Source organism: Megachile rotundata, chromosome 7, assembly GCF_050947335.1.
Source record: "Megachile rotundata isolate GNS110a chromosome 7, iyMegRotu1, whole genome shotgun sequence".
NCBI classification, from domain to species: Eukaryota; Metazoa; Arthropoda; class Insecta; order Hymenoptera; family Megachilidae; genus Megachile; species Megachile rotundata.
Genome location: NC_134989.1, coordinates 8,744,463 through 8,770,246, shown reverse-complemented (window position 1 = coordinate 8,770,246; position 25,784 = coordinate 8,744,463). Strand labels below are relative to the sequence as shown.

Here is a 25,784-nt window from a genome sequence, read left to right as displayed (position 1 = left end):
CTTCTCCTTCAAAGCTCTCGTTAAGCACATCCTGGACAGCCTCCTCGCTGGCTTCCAAGGTGTGTTCGCGCCAAGTCTCTCCATTATCCGATCGAAGTATTACTATTTCTCGTTCTTTTCCTCGCAGTGAAGCGAAGTGTGGTACTTCTATGATGACGGGCCTGCTCGGTCAAAATTATTACTTCAAATTATCAAGTTCATTTTGGAATTTTGGGATATTGGAAGCTTTGGATAGTTTGATAGTTTGGAACTGTGGAGATTTGAAAATAGAAGGCACTCAGGGATTTTGGAATTATGGGATTTGGGTACTTTGGTATTTTGGAATTTTGGGACTTTGACATTTTTGGTACTTTGGTACATTAGGAGTTTGAGAATTTTGCCAACTTAGCTTTGAAAGTTGGGAACTTGGAAATTTTGCAAGTTTGAAACTTTAGGACTATAACACTTTGAAATTGTAGAATTATTGAAGTTCTTAGAATATTAAATTTTGAAACTTTGGTACATAGACATTTCGCAAGTTTGAAACTTTAAGACTATAGGACCTGGAATTCTTTTGCAATCCTGAAATTTGGAATTTTTTAACTTTGAAACTTAGAAAAATAATTAATAAAATACTTTATCGAAGATGGATCTCCCTGATCAAATTTGTAATCTCCCAATGAAAATTTGTTTAGCACTGAAGAAATCCTAATAACATACCCCAAGAATTTGGCACCCACGGGTCCAAGTTCAAGAATACGGCTGGCCAAAGCTTCTCCTTCCATCAGAGGTGGTGGATTAGTCAATTTATCCCTCCTTAAATATCTGCACGTAACGCGCATTGGCATTGCAGCTTTTCTAGGAGGAACGATTACGCGCACACCACTGTGTCTGCAGCCACGCATTGCACCACCTCGTGCATCCACCAGAAAGGAAACCAGGAAGCTGTCATTTATACAACAACATTAATTACAGTCGTAGTTTCGAGTTTGACTGCTTTGGAAGGTTATATGCTGAAAGATTTGAACATAACAGCGTTCTTTGCATGGACAGGAAGGCTAATTATTCGGACACATATGCGTATCGTGAGGTCTTGTTACACTCTTCTTCAAATATCAAAGGATATCTTTTATTACATAATATACATCTTTTAAATTATATGATTTTATTGCGTATGGTTTTGTTATTATATTTTGTATAAAATGTAACAGTTTTTTTAAAGGTATTTTATTATTTAAATCACTAAGTTTTATTTGATGAAACAGAAAATAACATAAATTATATTATAAGTTTGCTTGAATGGAAAAATAAAATTTGTAGGACTTCAAATGTTTCAAATAATAAATTAAATTAAATTAATTAAATAAATTAAGTAAATTCAATAAATTCAATAAATTCAATAAATTCAATAAATTCAATAAATTCAATAAATTCAATAAATTCAATAAATTCAATAAATTCAATAAATTCAATAAATTCAATAAATTCAATAAATTCAACAAATTCAATAAATTCAATTAAATATAGTTTGTTCAAAGGTACTTAATTTAAGTCACACGACATTCGATGAAATATAAAATAGGTGGTGAATTATAACATAGGTGGTAAGTTTGTTTGAATAGCAAAAAACAGTATCAAACATTTAATACAATAAAAAAAATCTAAAAAAATTATTTAAAATATCAATAACATAAGAAAAAACTAATTAGTAAAATGTCTATAGATTAACTAAACTAATGTCTATAGACTAGAAACAGTATTTAAGACAAAAAGAAAAAATTCCGTAAATAAATTGAAATACATGAATCATGTAAATACTTCCTCGTAAATATGACAATTCTAATTATTTATAAATTCTGTAAATAATTTTTGCCCCTATCCTTTGATGTTTGAAACATAAATACGAATATTGTGCGAACATTTGGCCCTTCGGGAGATAATCATGCTATTTGTATAAATTAAACCAATTATAATTAAAAAAAATAAATATCTTTGCTAGTACATGATATTTACACCCTAATCTAGATTTCCAAAGAATAGTTACAGCCTTTAAATTCTCGAAATCCTATGTACAGGATTAAATTATATAATTCATAGGATTCTCATGAAACCTATATTTCTTTGAAAAAACTTTGAACTTCTGGAAGGCTGTTTGAAAAGGTAACGGAGTTATTTGATACGTATCAAAAGCACGGCAAGCCGAGAAGCAATTTTCATGGTAAATTTTCACTAAAAGCGTAAAATTAGGAATCAGAGGAATTATTCGTAATTTTGCGTCAAACTTCGCCGAATCCGACATAAACCGACGTTCCGATTTCGAATTGTTAACAAAAATATGCTTTGCATTAGATCGAATGCTGTGTATGAACTGTAAAAAAAACACAAAAGAAATTAATACAATAACAAAGTGCAAAAGACAAGTTATATGAAAAATGGAGCAAATCAAATCTTAATTTGTGTCTATGAAAGAGTACGGTTTGTAAGCTTGAATTCGTGTCAGGGGTTTGCACAGATATTTTGATAACTGCAAGCGTCTAATCAACATTGAACACTATAAATAAATGAAAAAAATCATTAAAAACTGCTGGAAAGAGCTCGATCGTTTCCTATTATTAACCGATGACAGTGCTGGTGGGAGTTCCTTTATGAACCTGAGAATTATTCACAATGAAGAACAGTGTGCACAATGAATATAAACAGTAATATCTTGCAAACATTTTAATTGTTTTGTTTGTCTTTGCTTGAGATGTCACGAATGAAAATAGGTACGAATATTAAGTAACAGAAATTGGAGATATTAAGCTTATTTGCACTAATATACAGGGATTGAAAGTTAAGTAATTTGGTCCGCAAGGGAGTCATACGCCGCCATTTTAAATGGGGACCTACACGGCGGGAAAATTCAAATCTACGACGGTGAATCTTCATAACAAAGTTATTATTTTAAGTCTACCTAAAACAAAAAATAAAAGTATTTGTACCTTTTTTTTCAATTTATGTAATTTTATAGCCTAATAGTAATTACAGATCATAGCCTAAATAATACCTAATCTAATAATACCTAGCCCATAACTTAAATATTAATATTCTTAGGATACTTAACTCCTTTTTAATTATACAGTAATTGCTTCGACTGAAATTAAAAATAGACGTGTATAAAAAAGTCTGAATTCTCCACAATTTTGATTGATAACTGAAAAATATTTTTAGCTCGATAGAGTGCTCTCACGGTATCTGTTCTCAGTGTATTACGCACTCTAAAAATACATTGCAAATAAAATTCTACGAAGATTACTCAAAGAAGATGATGCAACGGTACTTCTTAATGGACGCTGTGTTTTCGGAATACATTACAGGTTTCAGCTGTGATGAAATACGATGTTTAATAAATATTAAACGCTCGCTGTAGACTGAATTTCCAAGTAGTAATTTACGGTACTGATTGAAACGGTTTAAAATAGTGTATGATTTTAATTCTGAACACTGTAATGGATCCAAGTGTAGATTTCAAATTTTTTATTAATCAAATATTAGAATTTAGAAATTTTTGGGAATTTTTATATGTAAGTTGCAAAATTAAAAATGCAGAACTTTTGAATTTTGAAATTTTGTAAAATCATGAGCTTTTAAGTTTCGAGTCTTCAACTCAATAATTTGATAATTTCTAAATATTTAAATTTGATAATTTGTGTATGTTTAAATTCGACAATTTAGGTATTCTTAAATTTGAAAATTTAAATCTATTTAAATTCTAATCCTGAAAATAATTATTTTCTCACTGACTCCATCAGTCAGACCCTAATTATACATCACAATAGTAAAATATATAACATATATTAAAATTAATTTACCACCAATTTTGAATAGTAAACCTAACTTTTGTATCCGTAAATAAAGAATAAAAATAAGTTTGCATGTATTCATTGTGCACTGTTTATGGGTACCGTCAGCGACTACGGGCAATGTGCAACTATAAAGAAAATGTATGAAGAACATAAATCAAATTGAAGCGCGATACGGCAAATAGCAGAAGCTAAGATTCAAGAGAAGATCACTTACTTTCTCCACTGTGGAATTCTGCGAGTAGCGCAAATAAAATAACAGAGGATCGGGAACAAAATAAAAAAACGCGTTAGTATCCATTCGTTCATAATAATGGTGATGAAAGATGACGACATAAATGGTGTCGATTTTTAAAAACTAACGCAACTTTTACAGATTTTCGAACACTTCTCACATTTAATCAGCACGTTTTTCTTTTAAAATCGCTTCCGTGCTATGATTGATAATCCTTGCTTTTTTTTCGTTCTGCTGAATTTTCGAAAACCCGCAATCATCACACGCAAGCCACTTGACTATTGTACAAAACTACAAAAACAGGGAGTAACAATAATAATTATGTATTATAGTAGAGACGTAACGAGGCCACATCACTCACACTCTGCGGAAAAAAGACATACATTAGGGCAGCAACGTAAAAACAGAAATCTTTGTCCCGAAATCTGTCATTTCTTTTGAATGATTTCATGTTGGAATGATATTTGAATGCAATTGACGGTGTACAGATTTCGGTACTTATGCAAAAAATAGCTTGAACTTGTACATAATGGTGGGACAATTGTACGAGCAGCAGCCACTAGACGAAGTGTAGACTGTCGGTATATTGCCCTGGAACTGGTTTCTTTTTGTATGACGTTTCGTATAGACGTATTGGCGCATTATTGAATATTTTTAAATTGATGGAAAATAGGATTTGACGAAATCTTTGAATTTGGGAATTTAAGAATTTAAGGTTTCAGGGATTTAGGGATATGAGAATTTTAGAATTTAGAAAATGTGGGAATGCGAAATTGGAAATTTGGGGATTTGAGGGTTTGGAAGTTTGATGAGATAGAAACTTGACAATTTGGGAATTCAGAGAGTTGGAATTTTGAGAATTTTGGGATTTCATAATTTGGGAATTTAGAGAGTTGGAAACTTGAGACTTTTGGGATTTGACAATTTGGGAATTTTGAGAGTTGGAAACTTGGTAATTCTGGGATGTGACAATTTGGGAATTTTGAGAATTGGAATATAGGGAATTTGGGGATTTGAAAATTTGAGAATTTAGAAAGTTGGAAATTTGGAAATTTTGGGATTTGAAAATTTGGAAATTTAGAAAGTTGGAATTTTGAGAATTTTGGGATTTGACAATTTGGAAATTTAGAGAGTTAAAAACTTGAGAATTTTGGAATTTGGAGAGTTGGAAACTTGGGAATTCTGGGAATTGGCAATTTGGGAAATTTGAGAGTTGGAAATTTGAAATTTTTGGAATTTGAAAATTCGGAAATTTAGAGAGTTAAAAACTTGAGAATTTTCTGTTCTCACAGTGGCAATATAACGATAGTCTCTTATAATCTATTGAAATGTATTAAACTTAATTAGATATTTAAAGGACGAACGATTCTTTCTCCACAGCTACAAGAGCACTTTCAACTGTTCATTATATGCATACCTCTTTAGTCATATAATATATAAAATGATTATTTTAATTCAGTGTCTTCTAATTTGCACTTCAACTTTGCACTCCATCTAAATACCTTAATTACTTCTCAGTGTAATAATATATCTCCATGAAATTCTTATATTCTATTCCAAAAGATATTGAAATTTAACCATTATTGATTATGCAGATACTTTTTACTCGCTTAAAATTACGTATACATATTATTTAGTAAAACTATACTAATTACTCCAACAGTACTACGTTAACAACAAACTACAAAATATAAAAAGAAATAAATATTTCTACATTTTACACGAGTGTAACGTGTTCTTTATGTTTATACATACAAAAAGTGCCTAAATATATTAAGTTGTTGCATGTCTGATGAATTTCAAACCATAAAAAGTCTGACATGATTTCATCACATAAAAATACTAAAATATAGCACTTATACTACAAGTTTATAATTTTATGAAAATATGTCAGTTTTTAGTAATTTTGTGTAATCAAATCGTGGTAGACTTGTCACGTATGAAAATGCATCATTTAACCAGTTAACTGCGGTTGATGTATATTTGTTTCACTCCAAAGTTGGCTCCAAAGTAAAAGAACCGTGACTTCCAGTTACATTTTGGCAAATAGGAATAATAATAACAGAAACTGCAGAACGCAATTCTATCTCACTTTCGAGACGTTTGCGTGTCATTGTTTTTGGCCTAATTGGTGTGCGACCGTGAGAGCCAATATACCGCCAAAAATACGTGTGAGGCGTCCATTTTTCTATTCTGACCAATTGGAGTCGCAGCTATTTGGGGACATAGCGATTTGGGAATATACCGATTTGGGGACGTAACGATTTGGGGATATAGAAATTTGAGAATACAGGGATTTGGGGATGTAGAAATTTGAAAACGTTGGAATTTGCAAATATAGGAATTTGGGGATGTAGATTTGGAGATGTAGGAATTTGGTAATATAGGAATTTGGAGATGTAGGGATTTGGGGATGTAGGAATTTGGCACATAGAGATTTGGGAATGCAGGGATTTGGGGATGTAGAAATTTGAAAACGTTGGAATTTGCAAATATAGGAATTTGGGGATGTAGATTTGGAGATGTAGGAATTTGGAGATGTAGGAATTTGGTAATATAGGAATTTGGAGATGTAGGAATTTGGTAATATAGGAATTTGGAGATGTAGGGATTTGGGGATGTAGGGATTTGGGGATGTAGGGATTTGGGGATGTAGGGATTTGGGGATGTAGGGATTTGGGGATGTAGGGATTTGGGGATGTAGGGATTTGGGGATGTAGGGATTTGGGGATGTAGGGATTTGGGGATGTAGGAATTTGGGCACATAGAGATTTGGGAATGCAGGAATTTGGGGATGTAGAAATTTGAAAACGTTGGAATTTGCAAATATAAGAATTTGGAAATGTTGAATTTGGAAATATAGGAATTTGGACATGTAGGGATTTGGGGATGTACCAATTTGGGGATGTAGAAATTTGAGGATATAGATTTGTGGCTGAAACAATTTGGGTATGTAAGAATTTGGAAATATAGAAATTTGGGAATGGTGGGTTTTTTCTATTCTTTGCTAGCTACGACCAATTGTGTAGCTCTAAACACCTGGTCCGCCCTTCACGCGCCAGCTCATGAGTTGACATCGGTACACGCTTGATTTCAATTACCCATAAGGGGTCTTTACAACTGACCCTACCAGCGTATAAAAACACATAAATCTTTCAAACAAAATTAGAAAATAAATAACCGTAATAAATTAGAAAATCAATAAACCTAATAAATTACAAAATAAATTATAGGCCTCTCTATTTCGACGAAAATTGCAAATTTCAAGAAATCCACCATAACATTTGTAACTTAAAATCTTCTAAAGAGCTCAGTTTGATAGTTTTAATATTAAGATTCCGCAGTTAACTAGTGTGCAACAACTTAATCAAAAGGGAAAATAATAAAAAGGGCATGGTGTACCTGTCCCTCCACATTCCTTGTCCTTTCGACATGGTACCAAGAGCTGCCAGCGATGTGTCTAAGGACTCTAGGGATGCTCTGATCTCAGAACAAAATCTGATATGATTATGGGTAACAATTTCGTTTCATGCGCATGCTTCATCTTTTTGTTCTCGTGCACTTCGCACTTCTCTCTGATTTTTCTTTGTCTCGGGAGTTTTGTGCACTTCAAGGGAAAAAACCATTCTACAGTTTCGGATACAAGTGCGTGCAAAACACATGTGCTCTTGTACATGGTTAAAGATATACAGAAAGAGACATTCGAGTCACACTGAAGGTTTGTACTGATGAAAAGGTAATTTGTGACGGACGAAGAAGTATGTTCTACTGAGCGCAAAGAGACGTTCATTGTGACGGACAAGAGTACCTTTGTTTCTAAATTAATACACCTTCTATAACTTCTTTTACCTTGCAAAATATTTTCAAGATTTGTTAATAGTGCGAATACTATATTTGCTTCACTGAGCAATATTTTACTTAAGAAAATTTTTAAGGAGAGACAAATAAATTTTTAGACGGAGACAAATTTTTCTGGACAATGTGCACAATATTTATTTATTAATTATTGATAAGGGAAGTCTAAATGACATTCATGTAAAATTTGTGTAGTTGATGAAATTTTTTATAAAATCAATTTTATATCTGAGATATTTTTTGTGATCAATTTTAAAAAATATCTTTTATGTTTAATTTTTGCAAGTTAAAGTATGTTTCATGAACAATGTAAATAGTGCATAAAAAATGTAATGTTACATGATATCAATTTTTTAATAATGAATTTTGTCTTTGAAAAATATTTTTTATGTTTAATTTTTGCAAGTTAAAATATGTTCTACGATCAACAAAGATAGTGTATAACAAATGTAATGTCACATGATATCAAATTTTGAATAATGAATTTTGTTTTTAAGAGATATCTTTTATGTTCAAATTTTGCAAGTTAAAATATGTTCCACAATCAACATAGATAGTCTAAAACAAATGTACTGTCACATAACATCAATTTTTTAATAATAAATATATTTTTTTAAATTTAGTATAATATTTGTAAAGTACAGCATGTCCAGTAAAAGGCAGTTCAAATTCATCAAATTTATTCAGACGAATTAATCACACGAATAAATTATATTTGAAGTATGCCCCGGTCATTGGTGACCCTCGTAACAATTAACACCGTAACCTATTAACCGAGAAAAACGAATTACTTGGTCACTTTAGAGTGCATACTTGATAATTACTGTATGGAGTATATTAACGTAGCAAGTACTGCTCAAAGTAATTGGATAATAAGGTTTTTGAAGAAAGTGTATCAAGTACTTAATGACCGGAGTGACCGACATTACGAATTTAGATTAATCAAGTAATTAAGTGATTGAGAAAGGGAGAAAATTCCTAATACTATTAGAATTTCGGAATTTTGAGAATTTTGAGATTTTGGAACAGTGGAATTTCGGGGTTTTGGAATTTTTAAATTTTGCCACTGCGAAATTTTGGGATCGGGACGATAAATTTTGGAATTTTTTATTTTTAAAGTTTTGGAAGTTTGAAACATTGAAACTTCAAAATTTAAAAATTTGGGATGCTGGAATTTTATGACTGAGAACTTGGAATTTTTGAATTTTTAAATTTGTGAATTTTGGAATTTTGGAACTTCAGAATTTGAGAATTTAGAGGATTTGGGATAGTGTAATTTTGTGACTGAGTATTTGGAAAAAAAATAATTTAACCCGTAAAATTAAAGAAAATTTAAAAAAATTTCGTTTCAAATCTTGAACCTCCGTGCGCTCAGAAGACCAACAATCATTCACCCAGTATCACAATTTACAGTTCCGTAATTACATCGATCCAGCCAGTATTAGTAAGGAATATTTGTTCCAATCAGATAACACCGTCAAAGAATCGTTCATCCCAAAGATATATCAAGAACAACATGCTTATTACTAGATAATCTAGTTTTTCTACGAGCAAGACAGGATGTAAACGAGGGCACCAAGCGATTGGCTCTTGTTTAGCTGGTTGGCTGATTACATAAACGTTTAAACTAAACATTCTGAATAGAATTAAAAGAAAAATATGTAGATCAAAATAGCTTGCTGTGAGAGACATGATTATGTGTATACAGAAGACTGATTAGGAAAAAACGCAGTTACTGATCTGATTCTTGTTGGCTCCATTAAAAATGTTCCACGACAGTTACGCTGTTGTTCATTATGCACGCGATTATGTAACAGTGAATTATGCCAATTATTACGTATAATGTCCCATAGCAACCTTAATATCTCCTGCTAAAGGCAGCTCTTATTCAACGTAGCACTTTTACATTTTGTACTTTTGCATTTTATACAAATAACGTATATTTTGTACTCATATACGTACATTTCGTGTCATATTTTGTGTGCTTAATTATGTGGACATTCTTTTACGAATAATTGTACGTATATTTTATATGGATAATTACATGGACATTTTTTTTATGAATAATTGTACGTACATTTTATGTGAATTAATTCTATGTATTTTATATGCATAATTATATAGACATTTCATATGCATATTATATGGACATGTTATATGCACAATTATATGGACATTTTTTACATTTTGTATATATACTTCATATGAATAATTGTAGGTATATTTTATACAATTTATTATACGTATATTTTGTACAAATACTTTATACATGAATACAGTGTGTCATAATTAGTGTAGATCCCTGAAATGAGGGGTAGCTGATGTGATTCTGATTTCCCTTTCCAAAAATGGAGTTCGAAGCTTCGTTTCTGAGTTATTAAGGAAAAACAAAGACCAATAAGTCAATGTGTGGTAATTCAACGCATTGGAATTCGACGCGTGGTAATTCTATGCGTAGTAATTCCACGCGTGGTAATTCTACGCGTAGTAATTCGGTGCATGGTAATTCTACGCGTAATAATTCCACGCATGGTAATTCCACGCGTAGTAATTCCACGCATGGTAATTCCACGCGTAGTAATTCTACGCGTAGTAATTCCACGCATGGTAACTCCACGCGTGGTAACTCCACGCATGGTAATTCAGCGACTGGTAATTCAATGCGTGGTAATTCGACGCGTGGTTATCCCACGCGTGGTAATTCTACGCATAGTAGTTCCACGCATGGTAACTCCACGCATGGTAACTTCACGCATGGTAACTCCACGCACGGTATTTCAGTGACTGGTAATTCAACGCGTGGTAATTCTACGCGTAGTAATTCCACGCATGGTAACTCCACGCGTGGTAACTCCACGCATGGTAATTCAGCGACTGGTAATTCAACGCGTGGTAATTCTACGCGTGGTAATCCCACGCGTGGTAATTCTACGCATAGTAGTTCCACGCATGGTAACTCCACGCATGGTAACTCCACGCATGGTATTTCAGCGACTGGTAATTCAACGCGTGGTAATTCGGCGCGTGGTAATTCTACGCGTATTAATTCGACGCGTAGTAATTCGATACGTGGTAATTCGATGTGTGGTAATTCGATGCGTGATAATTCGACGCATTATAATTCGATACGTAGTAATTCTACGCGTGGTAATTCAACGTTTGATAACTCGACGCGTGGTAATTCAACGTTTGATAACTCGACGCGTGGTAATTCAACGTTTGATAACTCGACGCGTGGTAATTCGATGCATGGTAATTCCATACGTAGTAATTCCACCCGTGCTAATTCACCAATCCCAACGCAAGGATTACGTGCGCTCTGATTGATCCGCGTTTTCCTCAATAATTCAAAAGCGAAGCTTCAAATCCCATTTCTGCAAAGGGAAATCTTATTCAGGATCACGTCAACTACCCCCCATTTCAGGGACCGAGTTATGAAACACCCTAATACGTATATATACGAATAAAATTGTACAAACATTGTACGTATAAAAATGTACAAATACGAACAATTATAATCTGAGTCATTTCACGTATCTCAAAATAATTACACTATGAAATACGTTTCATTTGATTTAAAAGTGTTTGAAGCCAACTAATTAATCGAAAGTATTTTGAAGTACGAAAAGGTAGAAAATCGAAGGTGAATTTGTACAGTTCGTGTACACGTAAATTCCCACGATTGTTATATATCAGCCAATAATCTAGAGGGTTAATTATAGCAGGAGTCTTTCACCAACACACACCGTGTCACACTATAATACACAACATTATTGTTCCATGACAGAGACGTTATTGTTTCACAAATTTTTACGTACGTTTCCGTACTTTGTGCTTTCGTCTTGTATATACAAATAAGTGGAAATACGATTAGAATAATTATATACTCGCGTGTATGTGTAAATCTTAGTTTCTGATTCAACAAAAATTCAATTCAAATTGTAACGAACTGTTCATTTCCCAAGAGTATAGAAAACAGAAGTTTGTTATAATTCACATTTTTTAGAATTGTGCATTTTGTTCACGTTTCTGATTAATTAAGACAAACCATGCAATATTCTGCAATATTTCTCGTCGTAATTCAGTTAGTATTCGTTTTGATAAGTAAAAATTTCAGTTTCTTAAGTCACCGTGCAAAATGTACTCTGCAGACAATTTTCAAAGAGTGCAGATCCGCAGAGTCGATCGTAAAGCGAATTTAAGAGATCCAATTGACGTAAGTAGACGGAGGGAAATTTAGAAAATATGTACATAATTCTGCAGATTAGAACCAGACACGATATATTCTAATGTGCTGCAGATAAGTCTGATTCGAATTTAATAAAGTGTTTTAAATTGAGAACTCTTGCAAATATCGATGAGTGGGTAAGTTGTATATTTATAAAAATTGAGAAAAATTTATTATAAAAGTTACCATATTTGTACAAGTAAAGATACTGATGTACTTCTATTCTTGTATCAATTTCTAATTGATACACAAAATTTTGTTCAGTTTTTATTATACAGTAGTATTAGTTTGTTGCATATCAAACAGAATTCGAAGTGGACAAGATGTGATATAATTTTTTACAGTACTTGTGAATTAGAAGTTTGATAAAATTTGAGAAAGACGATTATGTCAATTTTTTATTAATATTTTTAATGCATAATAAAATGCAATGGGCAGTAGAGAGTGATTGATTTGATGGTATTTGTAAATTTGATGACATGAAAGTATTGGACAATAAAATTTATAATATTTTTACTGTATTAGCTTATAGTAATTTTACTATAGTAAATTTGGAGATTTCGTGATTTAGCAATTTGGAAATTTAGTCATTCAGAAATTTGGGAATTTAATTATTTGGGGACTCTGTTTGGAAATTGAATTATTTAGAAATTCAACTGTTTGGTAATTTAATTCTTTGAAAATTTAACTATTTAGAAATTTGATTATTTATAAATATAAGCTCTAACAAATTGAACTATTTGGAAATTTGATTATTTATAAATTTAACCTCTTACAAATTAAACTATTTGTTAATACAAAAACTTGAAAACTGGAAAATTGATCTATTTTAAATTTCCTAAAAACTTACATATTAAAAAATTTAAGAATATAAGAATTTCCAAATTTAAAAATTAAAAGTTCAAAACTTGAAAAATCACAACACTCAGATAAACAAAACAAACGTTTCAAAAAGCTTGAAATATAAAATCTTATCTTATAAAATCTACACCATAATTTTACAAAATGAATAATGTTCATGTTTCCTGTAATTATACTAATTAAATTTCTACTAAACCAGTTTCCGAAGGTCGTTCCTCTTGTGTGCCGCCGATCGGCTGATTCATTGTTTATTACATCGAATTAATCGTGTTATATTAAGAACACTGATGCAATATTAATACAGTCATTTCCATCAGACCTAATTATAGAAACTGATATACCATAACTGTTATTTAGTAATACTTTTATGTCATTAAATACGAAATGAAGCATGATTCAATTACATAACGAGGCAACTAATTTCAAATTAATTGCATTAATTTTATTGTATTAAGTTTATTAGTGGTATTTCATTCAAATTTGTTCTTGCAATATTAATAGCAGTTTATATTAATATTATTATTAATATTGCTATTATTTGTAATTTTATTATTACTTAACCCTTTGCACTTCTTAATTGCACTTCTTTATAATGCATTTTATAAAGTAATATTATTATTATTACTACTATTTATAATGTATTATAAAATAATGTTTTTATTACCTAACCCTTTGCACTCAACATAAAAGTCAGTACAAGATAAAATAAAAATGCGAACAGTTTTTGTAATTTTCGTAAAACAAATTCGAAATGTGTCAAAATGTCGCGTAACGTAGTGTTAATTTCCTTTACCTACCAACTCTATACATATAAACTACCAACTATATTATATTCCTCGCGTAGTAATTCCACGCGTTGTAATTCCAAGTGTGGTAATTCCACGCGTGGTAATTCAGCGCGTGGTAATTCCACGCGTGGTAATTCCACGCGTGGTAATTCCACGCGTGGCAATTCCACGCGTGGTAATTCTACGCGTAGTAATTCCACGCGTGGTAATTCTACGCGTAGTAATTCCACGCATGGTAATTCTACGCGTAGTAATTCAACGCGTGGTAATTCTACGTGTGGTAATTCAATGTGTGGTAATTCGACGCGTGGTAATTCTACGCGTGGTAATTCAACGCGTGGTAATTCGGCGCGTGGTAATTCTACGCGAGGTAATTCTACGCGTGGTAACTCCACGCATGGTAATTCAGCGACTGGTAATTCAACGCGTGGTAATTCAGCGCGTAGTAATTGTACGCGTGGTAACTATACTTTCCGGGAATTACACGAGTTGTGAGACTCCCTGTATATAAAATAGACCAAGAAAGGGTTTGTAACTTATTCCAAATTACACCTTAATTGCAAATTAATTGTAACTTAAGTATATTGTAACAGTATGTGACAAATTTTTCATTTATTTTAAATATTAAATTAATGAAAATTGAACCAAGCTATTGAGTCACAGATAGAAGTGTGTCACACAAAGAGTTAAGTTAGTATTAATAAAATTAGAAATAAAAGTTTGCAAGTCAGAAAATGTACGATTTGGTATGCAACAATCTAATATTATTCCAATTAATATTACGCAGCCATAGGTCAGTAATACAACCTACCCTGAATTACATCATTGTTTTAGATACCGTTAGATGAGTGGCGTTTATAGAATAATGAAACACAAACGAATACATACCCGACATGTACAGGGTGCCTATTAATATCAACATTATCTGGTTTCAGATTGGCAGCGTTTGTACGTTGATAATTTTCTTTCGTGATCATCTCGGTTATGGTTGGTGCTATAAATCAGAGTTATTAACATATATCTTATACTTTGGTTGTCGGTTCATCTTAAATATCTTCCATATATCGTTTTTTGTAAATTTAGGACAATTTGCAATAGTTTACAAGTTGAAATTAATTTTCAACTATGGACATCATTTTTAATTCTTTTAGTAATCAGATTCTGAAGTATTAAGTTAATTTATAATTTAGATATAAGTCTCAATGCGTTACTAATATTATTAAATTAAAAATTATAAAAAAGATTGCTATTATATGAAATTTTTGACATTTCACATTTGTAATTTTAATAAATAGTATTTCTTAATTTATCTTCCACAAATTTTGTCAGAATTACAACAATAAAAAAAAAATAAAGAAACGACAGAAAGATGAAGTGCTTTATGAGTGCTACTAAATTAAAAATAAATATTGCATATTTAATTAATATTAATATTGAAATCTTTGTCAACTCATATCTAAAATCCTAATTTATCTTTCACAAATTTCATCTTCTATAAATAACCTTAAATAATATTCCAATATTATATAATATTCTAATCTAATATTCTAATATTCTGAAAACCAATAAATAATATTCTAAAATATTTTAAAAAATAAAAATAATTGCAACAACTAAAAATATTCTGGTAGATCAGAGAACGAATATAAATGTTCTACTATAAACTAGAGGCTGCAAGAGCGCATCCATGCAAACGACAACACCTCCACCATCCTTTATAACGCAAGATTCATTAATTTACGACCCTCCATCATCTCGAATGACCTTTTATTATACCTCGTTGAACCCGATTCTACAATCATCACTGCGCTAAGGATAAAAATACAGCACTCCGATTAAAAGAAATTAAACTTGTCCTTGAAATCTCTTCCGTGTTTCCTTGAACATACAGCTGATTCATTCTTTGACATTCTCTACATAATATGAAATCATATGTTCTTTGCGTAAGAACTTGATCGTGCCATAAGAGGAATATAAACAAATACATGGAAGATATTAGGATGAAAGAAATTAATTAGTGTGTATAATCTATTATGAATTTAAACTTGACAATGTCAAAATTGAAATACCAAATTGACAAATTTTCAAAACAGTAAATTTGATAATTTAGAAATTTGATAATTTGAAAAGTTGAAAAACTGGAAATTTGGAAATTTGAGAATTAGAAATCTGGAACATTTGCAAATTTAGAAATATATGAAATTTTCAAATCTCCAAAATAAATGAGAAAAATGAATAAAACAAAAAATATCAGAATATCGAAACTTTCAAGCTAACAAATTAGTCTACTTAAAAAGATTAAAAGTAGTAAAAATAAAAATATTCAAAAACTCACCTCCGGAATGTCGATTGTCTCTCTCATCGTCCGTCACGTTGACACGCATTGAATCATCCCCCATGGATTTCATGTCGTCAACAGTCATGTATCGATATTGCTGTTGGTCGCTAAGCATCGGATCTTCACCTATGACCAACGTAAAAACCAAATTACAACATCGATTACTATAACATATTCTACTTCGAGATATGTCCACAAGAATCAGGAGGAGAAATGTAAAAATCTAAAGTACTGTTTTGAGCTTGCATGAACAGTATGAACGTGGTGAAAGATTATGCATCAACGAAAATGAATGGGTATGAGGCTGCAAATAAACGGAAAATCATTGCCATGAAACTTATCTCAATCAAGCCCAAAGAAGCGAGATAAAATGTATCGTTAAACCTACACTCGTGAAACTTTCACTTGAAGTTTTAGTACAAATTGCGCGTGGTATAATTATTTTTAAAAACACTAAGAGTTTTTGAAGCGTTATGTAAATCTTGGTTGCTAAATCATGATAGACGTTTCTTATTCATGTGACGAATATAATTGTTATTCGTGTGATGATATGAATATGGTTTTATTGTGCAATAGGGACAAATATGCAGTTATGGTTTTTGAGAAATATTTAAATGAAACAGAAAATATGAATTTTCTATGAAAAATGACAAGAGCGAGGTTTGTAAAAATCGATAAGAAACGTCTATTAAATGTTACGAAATCGAATACAGGGTGTTACCTGTAACGCTATTAATGATTTTAGTAACTCATTAGTAACTCCACGCATGGTAATTCAGCGCGTAGTAATTCCACGCATGGTAATTCTACGCGTAGTAATTCCACGCGTGGTAATTCCACACATGGTAATTCTACGCGTAGTAATTCCACGCATGGTAATTCCACACATGGTAATTCTACGCGTAGTAATTCCACGCGTGGTAATTCTACGTGTGGTAATTCAGCGCGTAGTAACTCCACGCGTGGTAATTCAGCGCGTAGTAATTCCATACATGGTAATTCTACACGTAGTAATTCCACGAGTGGTAATTCTACGCGTAGTAATTCCACGCGTGGTAATTCGACGCGTGGTAATTCTACGCGTAGTAATTCCACGCGTAGTAATTCTACGTGTGGTAATTCAGCGCGTAGTAACTCCACGCGTGGTAATTCAGCGCGTAGTAATTCCATACATGGTAATTCTACACGTAGTAATTCCACGCGTGGTAATTCTACGCGTAGTAATTCCACGCGTGGTAATTCGACGCGTGGTAATTCTACGCGTAGTAATTCCACGCGTGGTAATTCTACGTGTGGTAATTCAGCGCGTAGTAACTCCACGCGTGGTAATTCAGCGCGTAGTAATTCCATACATGGTAATTCTACACGTAGTAATTCCACGCGTGGTAATTCTACGCGTAGTAATTCCACGCGTGGTAATTCTACGTGTGGTAATTCAGCGCGTAGTAACTCCACGCGTGGTAATTCAGCGCGTAGTAATTCCACACATGGTAATTCTACACGTAGTAATTCCACGCGTGGTAATTCTACGCGTAGTAATTCCACGCGTGGTAATTCGACGCGTGGCAATTCTACGCGTAGTAATTCCACGCGTGGTAATTCAGCGCGTAGTAAGTCCACACATGGTAATTCTACGCGTAGTAATTCCACGCGTGGTAATTCTACGTGTAGTAATTCCACGCGTGGTAATTCGACGCATGGTAATTCTACGCGTAGTAATTCCACGCGTGGTAATTCTACGCGTAGTAATTCCAAGCGTGGTAATTCTACGCGTAGTAATTCCAAGCGTGGTAATTCAGCATATGGTAACTCCACGCATGGTAATTCAACGCCTGGTAATTCTACGCCGCCTTCCATCACGTAATATTCTGATCTTTTACTTCACATTTCCACTTTTGTAAATCGAATAATATGTTAATAAAAATATTATGACTATATAGTATGTCCTTATTTAAAAAACCCAAGATGACCTTGACTTTACCAAGAGAACAAAATTTGCTTTACTAATATCTATTGTGCACTTCATACCCTGTAAATATTGTTTTAAACTTTTTTCCGTAAGGTGGCTGCAAGTGGAAGAAAAATCGTCAGCAGCGTTACAGGTAATACCCTATAGAGCAGTGTAATCAAGATGAAATAATAGATATTAGCAATCTAATAGAGTGAACATTATGGCATATGAAATTAGTCTACTCTATTTGCTATTGCTGGAGCACTCAGACAGCTGAGTTAATCTCAGTACTATAGTTCTAATACAGTTGTTTGTCGTTATATCACAGATGAGGCAATAGGAATGTACAATTCTTTGAACTGAAGCTCTTGTATGCGCTTGATGACTCACGGTCAAAAGAGTGCATTTTGTGAATTTTTCAATACTATGTCGAAACAATGCACGATCGCAAGGTGCATTTAACGTTTCGTAATCTTGAGGAAAAAATTCTTTGTGTTCGCCGATGTTTTGAAATCATGGGAGCAGTATGACGATTCGATTTTTTTAATGAACTACGTGTGAAAATAGTGATTTTTAAGTCATTATTATAAATAATTGTATTTTCATAAATATTATAAATGATTGTATTTTCATAAATATTATTAATAATAATTTTTTCATATAAGAAAAAAGTTCAAACTTTTTAAGGTGTTCACCACAGCTAAATTTCTAAAACTTAGTAATTTAATACTAATCAGATTTAATGACTAAATAGTAAACGTAACTAGTGTAAATTTTCAAGTGTACTGGTTTTGTAGAAATGTTGAAATTGAATATCTAAATTTCTAAATCTATTTGTACTACTTTTGAGAAAAATAAAAAATGTGAAATCTCAAACCAGTTATTTTGACTGACCGGTACTTCTACTGTTAATGCATGTCAAAAACACTGTCACACAGTCAAAGACATATAATTATCTCGATTTTGTTAAAAAATACAAGTCACTGTTCTTAGATAACAAGTTAATTAGTACACTGTATTAATTAATTAGTACTGCATTCAACCAGAAAGAACTTTGAGATGTATTGTAATTACAGTCAGTAATTATTGCAACATAATGGCAACTGATAAAATCTGTACATTAATTAGGATGCATGAATAGTGATTTACGAGAAAAATTTTGTTCGCAGATTTTTAAACGTGGTTCTACATAAACAAGGTTTTACATTTGAGATATTTTGAGGTTATACAAACACGAATATTATTTACTGTACATGTGTTATACCATTAATTTATTTTTTTCTTTTTGGAACATAAATAAAGAGTGCGTTAATATATTAGTAATCAAAAGAGTATATTGTATTTCGTTATATTGCAATTACCATTAGAATGACGTCATAAAAGTTAATTAAATATGAATGTGAAGGATGTGTGATTAATATAATGTGTAACGTATGATATGTCGTAAGATACATTAATAAAATATACTATGTTGAAATATAGTATACTAAAGTGTATCAAAAATATTTTCAAAGAAAAAACAAATGTCGATAGCATAGAATATGTAACAGTAAAATATTCCACATCAGAGTACAGAGTACACATCCCAATAAACACCTATCTAATTAAACCAATAATGTCAATTATTGAATACCAAAATTTGAATCACCAAAACCGAACATCCAGTATCTTACTCATAGCTTCAGAGTAAACTAACGATAAACAAATGATATGGTACGTCAACAATTGTAAGAGCTCAATCTCGTCACGGATCACATAATACAAAACGAAGAGAAATTATTTCAACTGTACAAATACGAAAAGTAAATTTTCCCGATGAAGTGTTTAAATTGAATCGAGTATCTCAAGCAGATAGCATTGATTATCAGTCACGAGTACACGTACAAATATTTAAATAATTCCCAAGCAAGAAAATCTCCAAGGTCTCAGGATAACTTTTAACCTACTATTTCCTGTTTACATGTAGTGATTGAAAATCGTTTATATAGTTACCTTTGTGATCAGTTATTGAGTACTGATAAAATATTCCACGAAAAAGACGAATGAACGGTATCGCATTTTTCACAAGACTGACTCGGTTATCCAATCACTTTATACAACTTTAAACATACCTTATCAGATATGCCAAGAATATGGAGCACAATTATCTAATAAATGGTCAGCCTACAAATTCACTGCCTACGTCGAATAGCGCCGCTATAAAGCCAAAACGGATCTGACATACGCAAAACGTATCGTTTCACTCGCTATCTTAGAAATGGCACGAGTTATCATCTCCAGAAATAAGTTTCGACGCTTCTCCGCTATTACGATATCATGGAATCGGATTATTAGCTGTACTGTTTGAATTCTGATATCTTCTTCGAAAATTTTGTAATAAATTATTTATATATTTATAATAAATATTTATAATGAATATTATTTATTTATTGATATCTATTTATTTGCCATTGCTCTCAATACTTGACGCTGGATCAATATTTAATGGGGAAGCCAAAAATTTGCATTTTTGACAAATATTTCTAAATATTTTCATAATATTTTGTTATATTTATTATTTATATTTCCGAGTAGTATGAATATTTGCAGTTAGATAAGTGAACAAGTTTATAGGAATGTAGGTAGCAAATCCATATGGAAATTAAAACGTTAGCATATGTAATACGGCAGTCAGTGTTAATACAATAATTGTCACATTAAAGAAATTGAAAATTTTGACGAACTAGTTTTACTTTCATATTTGCACAATATTTTGTTATATTTACTATTTATAGTTCCGAGCAATTAATATGAATATTTCCATTCATATTAATAATCAAATTGTTAAATAATTTTGTATAAATATTTCAGCAAAAGTTCTTGAATTGAAGTGTCAAATTTAAAGTACAAAAATAATAATTTAGCAATATGAAAATAAAATATAAATTGTCAACTACTCAAACAACATAAAAATCAATTACTCAAAATTTTTATTGTAAATTTTTTAAAATAATGTAAGTTTAGGGTGAAAAAGGTTTTTTATAATTTTTCTCGAAGTGAAAAAATTTTTGCAAGAATGGTAGTGGGTTCGTCAATATAGCGCCATTTTGAATGATGGCGGAAAAACATTTTCAAAGTTCATGAGTAAATTTATCGAATATTATTCTTTAAGATTTGATAAAGTACTAATCATATTAGACTATTAATACACATTAATAATAGTTTAATATGGTTAGTACTTATATTATTAATACAGTTACAATATAACAGTCTTTCTTTATTTGTTATCCTATAAACAAAAGTTTCGAGTACTTCGCGCCACTGTATGCGTAAAGTATTATGATATTAAAGTGACAATTGTATTGTGTGTGATCTACGAACGATCCATCAATATCGGTCAAGGTAAACTTGGTTCATATTATCTGAGATAATTGAGGATATACCATGTCTTATTTCTTTCAATACTATAACTTATTTTTATTTCTTTAAAATATTTATGTACTTAGAATAATAGCATTATTGTTACAATAATTATTCTTTTATTAATTATAAAAATACATCAGTCATCATAACTGTCAGAAGTATAGCATAAGAATTAATATCTTTATTCATATGATTTTGGTTATAAATATCTATTACAACCGATTAAAATCGTTTTAATTAACGATGATCGTTACCAATGACGACAATATTATTTTTATTACCAATAATTATTAACGATGACTAAAATTTAATTTTGGCTGTCTGTCACCAATATAAATAATCACAATTTCTTTTGTCGTCAATAATTATCGATGACCCGAATTTTATTTTTGTTATCGATACTCATTATCGATAGTGAACATTTATTATAGTCACTAAAATATTCAGTTTATAATAAAATTTTTAATAATAAAAATGAATGTTGATTTTTAATATGAATTTCATTCAGAAGTTAATAAAAATATAGTTACTATATCTTCTGTTTTATTATTTGTTTTATCTCTCTTATATAGACTTCGGTACAAATTTTATAATATACTTATAAAATTCAGAATTTATAATATAAAATGTATAAATTTAAAAATTCTACGCTGCAATTATTAATTATTAATAATGTCAATAACAACTGATAACAGTCCAACATTAAAGTTAAATCTTTTAATTTTGCATCTTAAGATTTGATTTCCCCATTCGAACTCCCTTTTCCAAAATTTCATAAATGTTTATACACGACTAACACCCAGTAAAATTTTCCCGAAACTGTTATGCGTTCATACCACCGTGGCATAATTTCTCTTTTCAATGGTGTCACTTCCGTTCTCGTCACGGTGTATCAGAAGCAGTTGGCAAATGATGTCAGTTGTTATCTCTGGATCACGACGAGCTCAAAATCAATAACGTCTAAAATTAATAGAAACACCGAGGAACCTAAACTCGAGACGATACCACATGGATAAACTGTAACGCGAAAATTCTAATTTTACCGGTGTTCAAGGACACACCATCCCGAAGTGATTCCGAAACAGCCTCCTAAGCTGCTTCTATCTACGAATAGTTGACCTCATAGGCAGTGACCTATATCTTGCCGAATACACGAGCGGCTGTGAAAACTAATCGCGTAATCACGCCTGATCTCGTTGAATGCAGTTAACCGCGAACGTCATACACCAGAATAGTGTTAATCATAATCAACGAGACACAGTTTATGTCACGTTGCAGCGGCATTAACCTATTCAAACGCCATAACGCACCTGGCGCTCGATGTTTCAGACCTTCATAACTTTTATTGCGCGCTGCTCTACTATCGGTATCTCGCGGTGTAATATTTCTGTAAATTGGAGCCTTGCATTGGTAAAAATGAAATGGGGGTCCGGATATATGATTGGTTGAGTGCTATGACATGTCGGATTGGGGCTTTTAGTGGGGTCAAAGGAGTTTGATGAGATAATGGACGAGGGACGTGATGGACGTTTATGGAAATTTGGAGATTTGGGTGTTTAGGAATTTGAGGTATGGGGATTTGAATATTTTGGAATTTGGAAATTTAATGATGAAGTATGGGAGTTTGGAGATGGAAGGATTTGGGATTGAAGGATCTGAGAATTTGGAAATTTCAGGGTTGGAAGGTTTGAGAATTTTAAAATTTAAGGGTTGGAAGATTTGAGAATTTGGACACTTGAGGATTTAGGAATTTGAGAATTTGGGAATTTGAGAATTTGGAAATTTGAGGGTTGGAAGATTTGAGAATTTGGACATTTGAGGATTTAGGAATTTAGGTATTGGTGGATTTGAGAATTTAAGGATTTGAGGATTTGAAAACTTGAGGAGATGGAAATTTGAGAATTTGAAAATTTGGATAATTTGAGGATTTTAGGATTTGAGAACTTGAGGATTTGGAAATGTAAAAATTTGCCAGATTCGTAGATTTGAGAATTTGAGTATCATTCCTAAACCCAATCTGAACCCCTCACACTATTCTGATTACCACACTTCATAACTTTAATCACTCACATCGAGTTCAATCTTACTCATATTAATACACTTCACTCAGGAATTCCAGACCAATTTGCATAGATTGCATAATACCAAACTAACATAACATTTCAACTTTTTTCGTCTCAATATTATAGCAGCGTTCGTAACGCACCTGACAAGACATATTACAAGAGTCTAACCACCAACTGCATCAATTTAATAAATTCTTCAAATAGTTCAAAATCGAATAGCTCTATAGTGTCTAAAATAACCTCACTTACTTCGAAAAAATATCCTGACCTCTCAGCTTGATGGCGACTCGACTTTTGACACTTTCGATGAAAACGAGAAGTTGCACGATTGCACGTCACACCGGGCATCCATTTACAATTGTAATAAACCTGTTAATGTCGTACGATCTCGGCATCTATTCCGGTCGTGTTTAAAAACCCAATCCATGAAAAGAAACTAGCAAATCATCTTTTATCCCGTAGGTGATTTCAAACTGGCCGACCTTGATCATCGCCCCTCCAACCTATTCGCGATATGATCGTACGCGTCTTATGTCACCGATGCGTCCGTCTCATTGTTATGTCGTAAGCGTGGATCACAGTCACGTTCCTCGTGCTGCTCAATTAAAGCTACACTAGGCATCTTCTGTCGTTTATGGCCTGACACCTTTTGACACGTTCCAATGAACCGTACTCGGACTTCTACAGAGATGATCCGTCGATACGGGTTTCGTTTCCCGACGCGAATAGTCAATGTGCTTCCTACGCTGATATAGGCATGTACCGGTATTACCTTCGAAACCGGAACTACTATTATACGCGATACAATTTCATGGTCACAGATCGATATGTCTCGGTTAACTGTTATTTTGCTTCGGAATCTGAGGTAATTGTACAGGAAGGGCTGTATATTTAGAGGAAAGGAAATTACACTTTGGTATAAATATACAGTTCTTTTTTCAGTGTTTTTTAGGTTATGGTAGAGAGTAATTTGCTTCACTGCAAATATACAGTTCTTTCTCAGCATCTGCTAGGTTATATTTATAGTGAAGAAAATTACCCTTTACTGCAAATGTACAGGGTGTCGCACGACTAGTGTAGGTTGCTGAAATGGGGGATAGCTGCCGTGGTTCTGAATAAGATTTCCATTTGCAAAAATGGGATTTGAAGCTTCGTTTTTGAATTATTAAGGAAAAACACGGACCAAGAAGTCGACGCATGGCAATGCAAGGCGTGGTAATTCGGTGCGTAGTACTTCCACACGTGGTAATTCTACGCGTAGTAATTGCACGCGTGGTAATTCTACGCGTAGTAATTCCACGCGTGGTAATTCGACGCGTGGTAATTCTACGCGTAGTAATTCCACGCGTGGTAATTCCACGCATGGTAATTCTACGCGTAGTAATTCCACGCGTGATAATTTGACGCGTGATAATTCGACGCGTGGTAATTCGACGCGTGGTAATTCGACGCGTGGTAATTCGACCCGTGGTAATTCTACGCGTAGTAATTCCACGCGTGGTAATTCAGCGCGTGGTAATTCCACGCATGGTAATTCTACGCGTAGTAATTCCAAGCGTGATAATTTGACGCGTGGTAATTCGACGCGTGGTAATTCGACGCGTGGTAATTCTACGCGTAGTAATTCCACGCGTGGTAATTCAGCGCGTGGTGATTCCACGCGTGGTAATTCAGCGCATGGTAATTCCACGCATAGTAATTCTACGCGTAGTAATTCCACGCGTGGTAATTCGACGCGTGGTAATTCTATGCGTAGTAATTCCACGCGTGGTAATTCTACGCGTGGTAATTCAGCGCGTGGTAATTCCACGCGTGGTAATTCGACGCGTGGTAATTCTACGCGTAGTAATTCCACGCGTGGTAATTCAACGCGTGGTAATTCGACGCGTGGTAATTCAGCGCGTGGTAACTCGGCGCGTGGTAATTCGACACGTGTAAGTTCGACACCTCCGTAATTTTAATGAACTTGAGTATTTTAAGAACATTTCTAGTCACTTTCTTCTACATAAAAGATATTCCAGTTCACAGATAAAATTTATCAAAATATTTCAGACGTAAGAGTTGATATAACATTCTTTCGTTATCTTTGAGAAAATATGTTGATATTTGGTGATAAAAAAATGGCACCTTCTGTATCCTTAGTAAAACAAATTTTAATGTAATACATTACTAAATAACAACGATATAATTATGCAGCTGATGAGTAATAACTTCTTTCTGCAATAATAATATGAAATTT

The 25,784-nt window shown here is 32.6% G+C and overlaps 1 protein-coding gene across 28 annotated transcripts in view; it reads right to left on the bottom strand.

Moving 5' to 3' along the window:
• The window catches only part of LOC100874737 (uncharacterized), a 138,090-nt gene that overhangs the window by 50,014 nt on the left and 62,292 nt on the right, over positions 1–25,784 (bottom strand). For 20 of the 28 annotated variants that reach the window (XM_076533342.1, XM_076533350.1, XM_076533344.1 and 17 more), the window contains 5 exons: positions 16,124–16,252; positions 14,677–14,782; positions 7,459–7,536; positions 700–924; positions 1–161 (listed from right to left, as the gene is read on the bottom strand). In XM_076533342.1, coding sequence (XP_076389457.1) covers positions 1–161; positions 700–924; positions 7,459–7,536; positions 14,677–14,782; positions 16,124–16,252 — 699 coding nt within the window. Of the gene's footprint in view, positions 162–699; positions 925–4,038; positions 4,057–7,458; positions 7,537–14,676; positions 14,783–16,123; positions 16,253–20,069; positions 20,160–25,784 lie in introns of those variants that run through there. The other 8 variants (XM_076533346.1, XM_076533347.1, XM_076533349.1 and 5 more) reach the window with 3 other exon arrangements.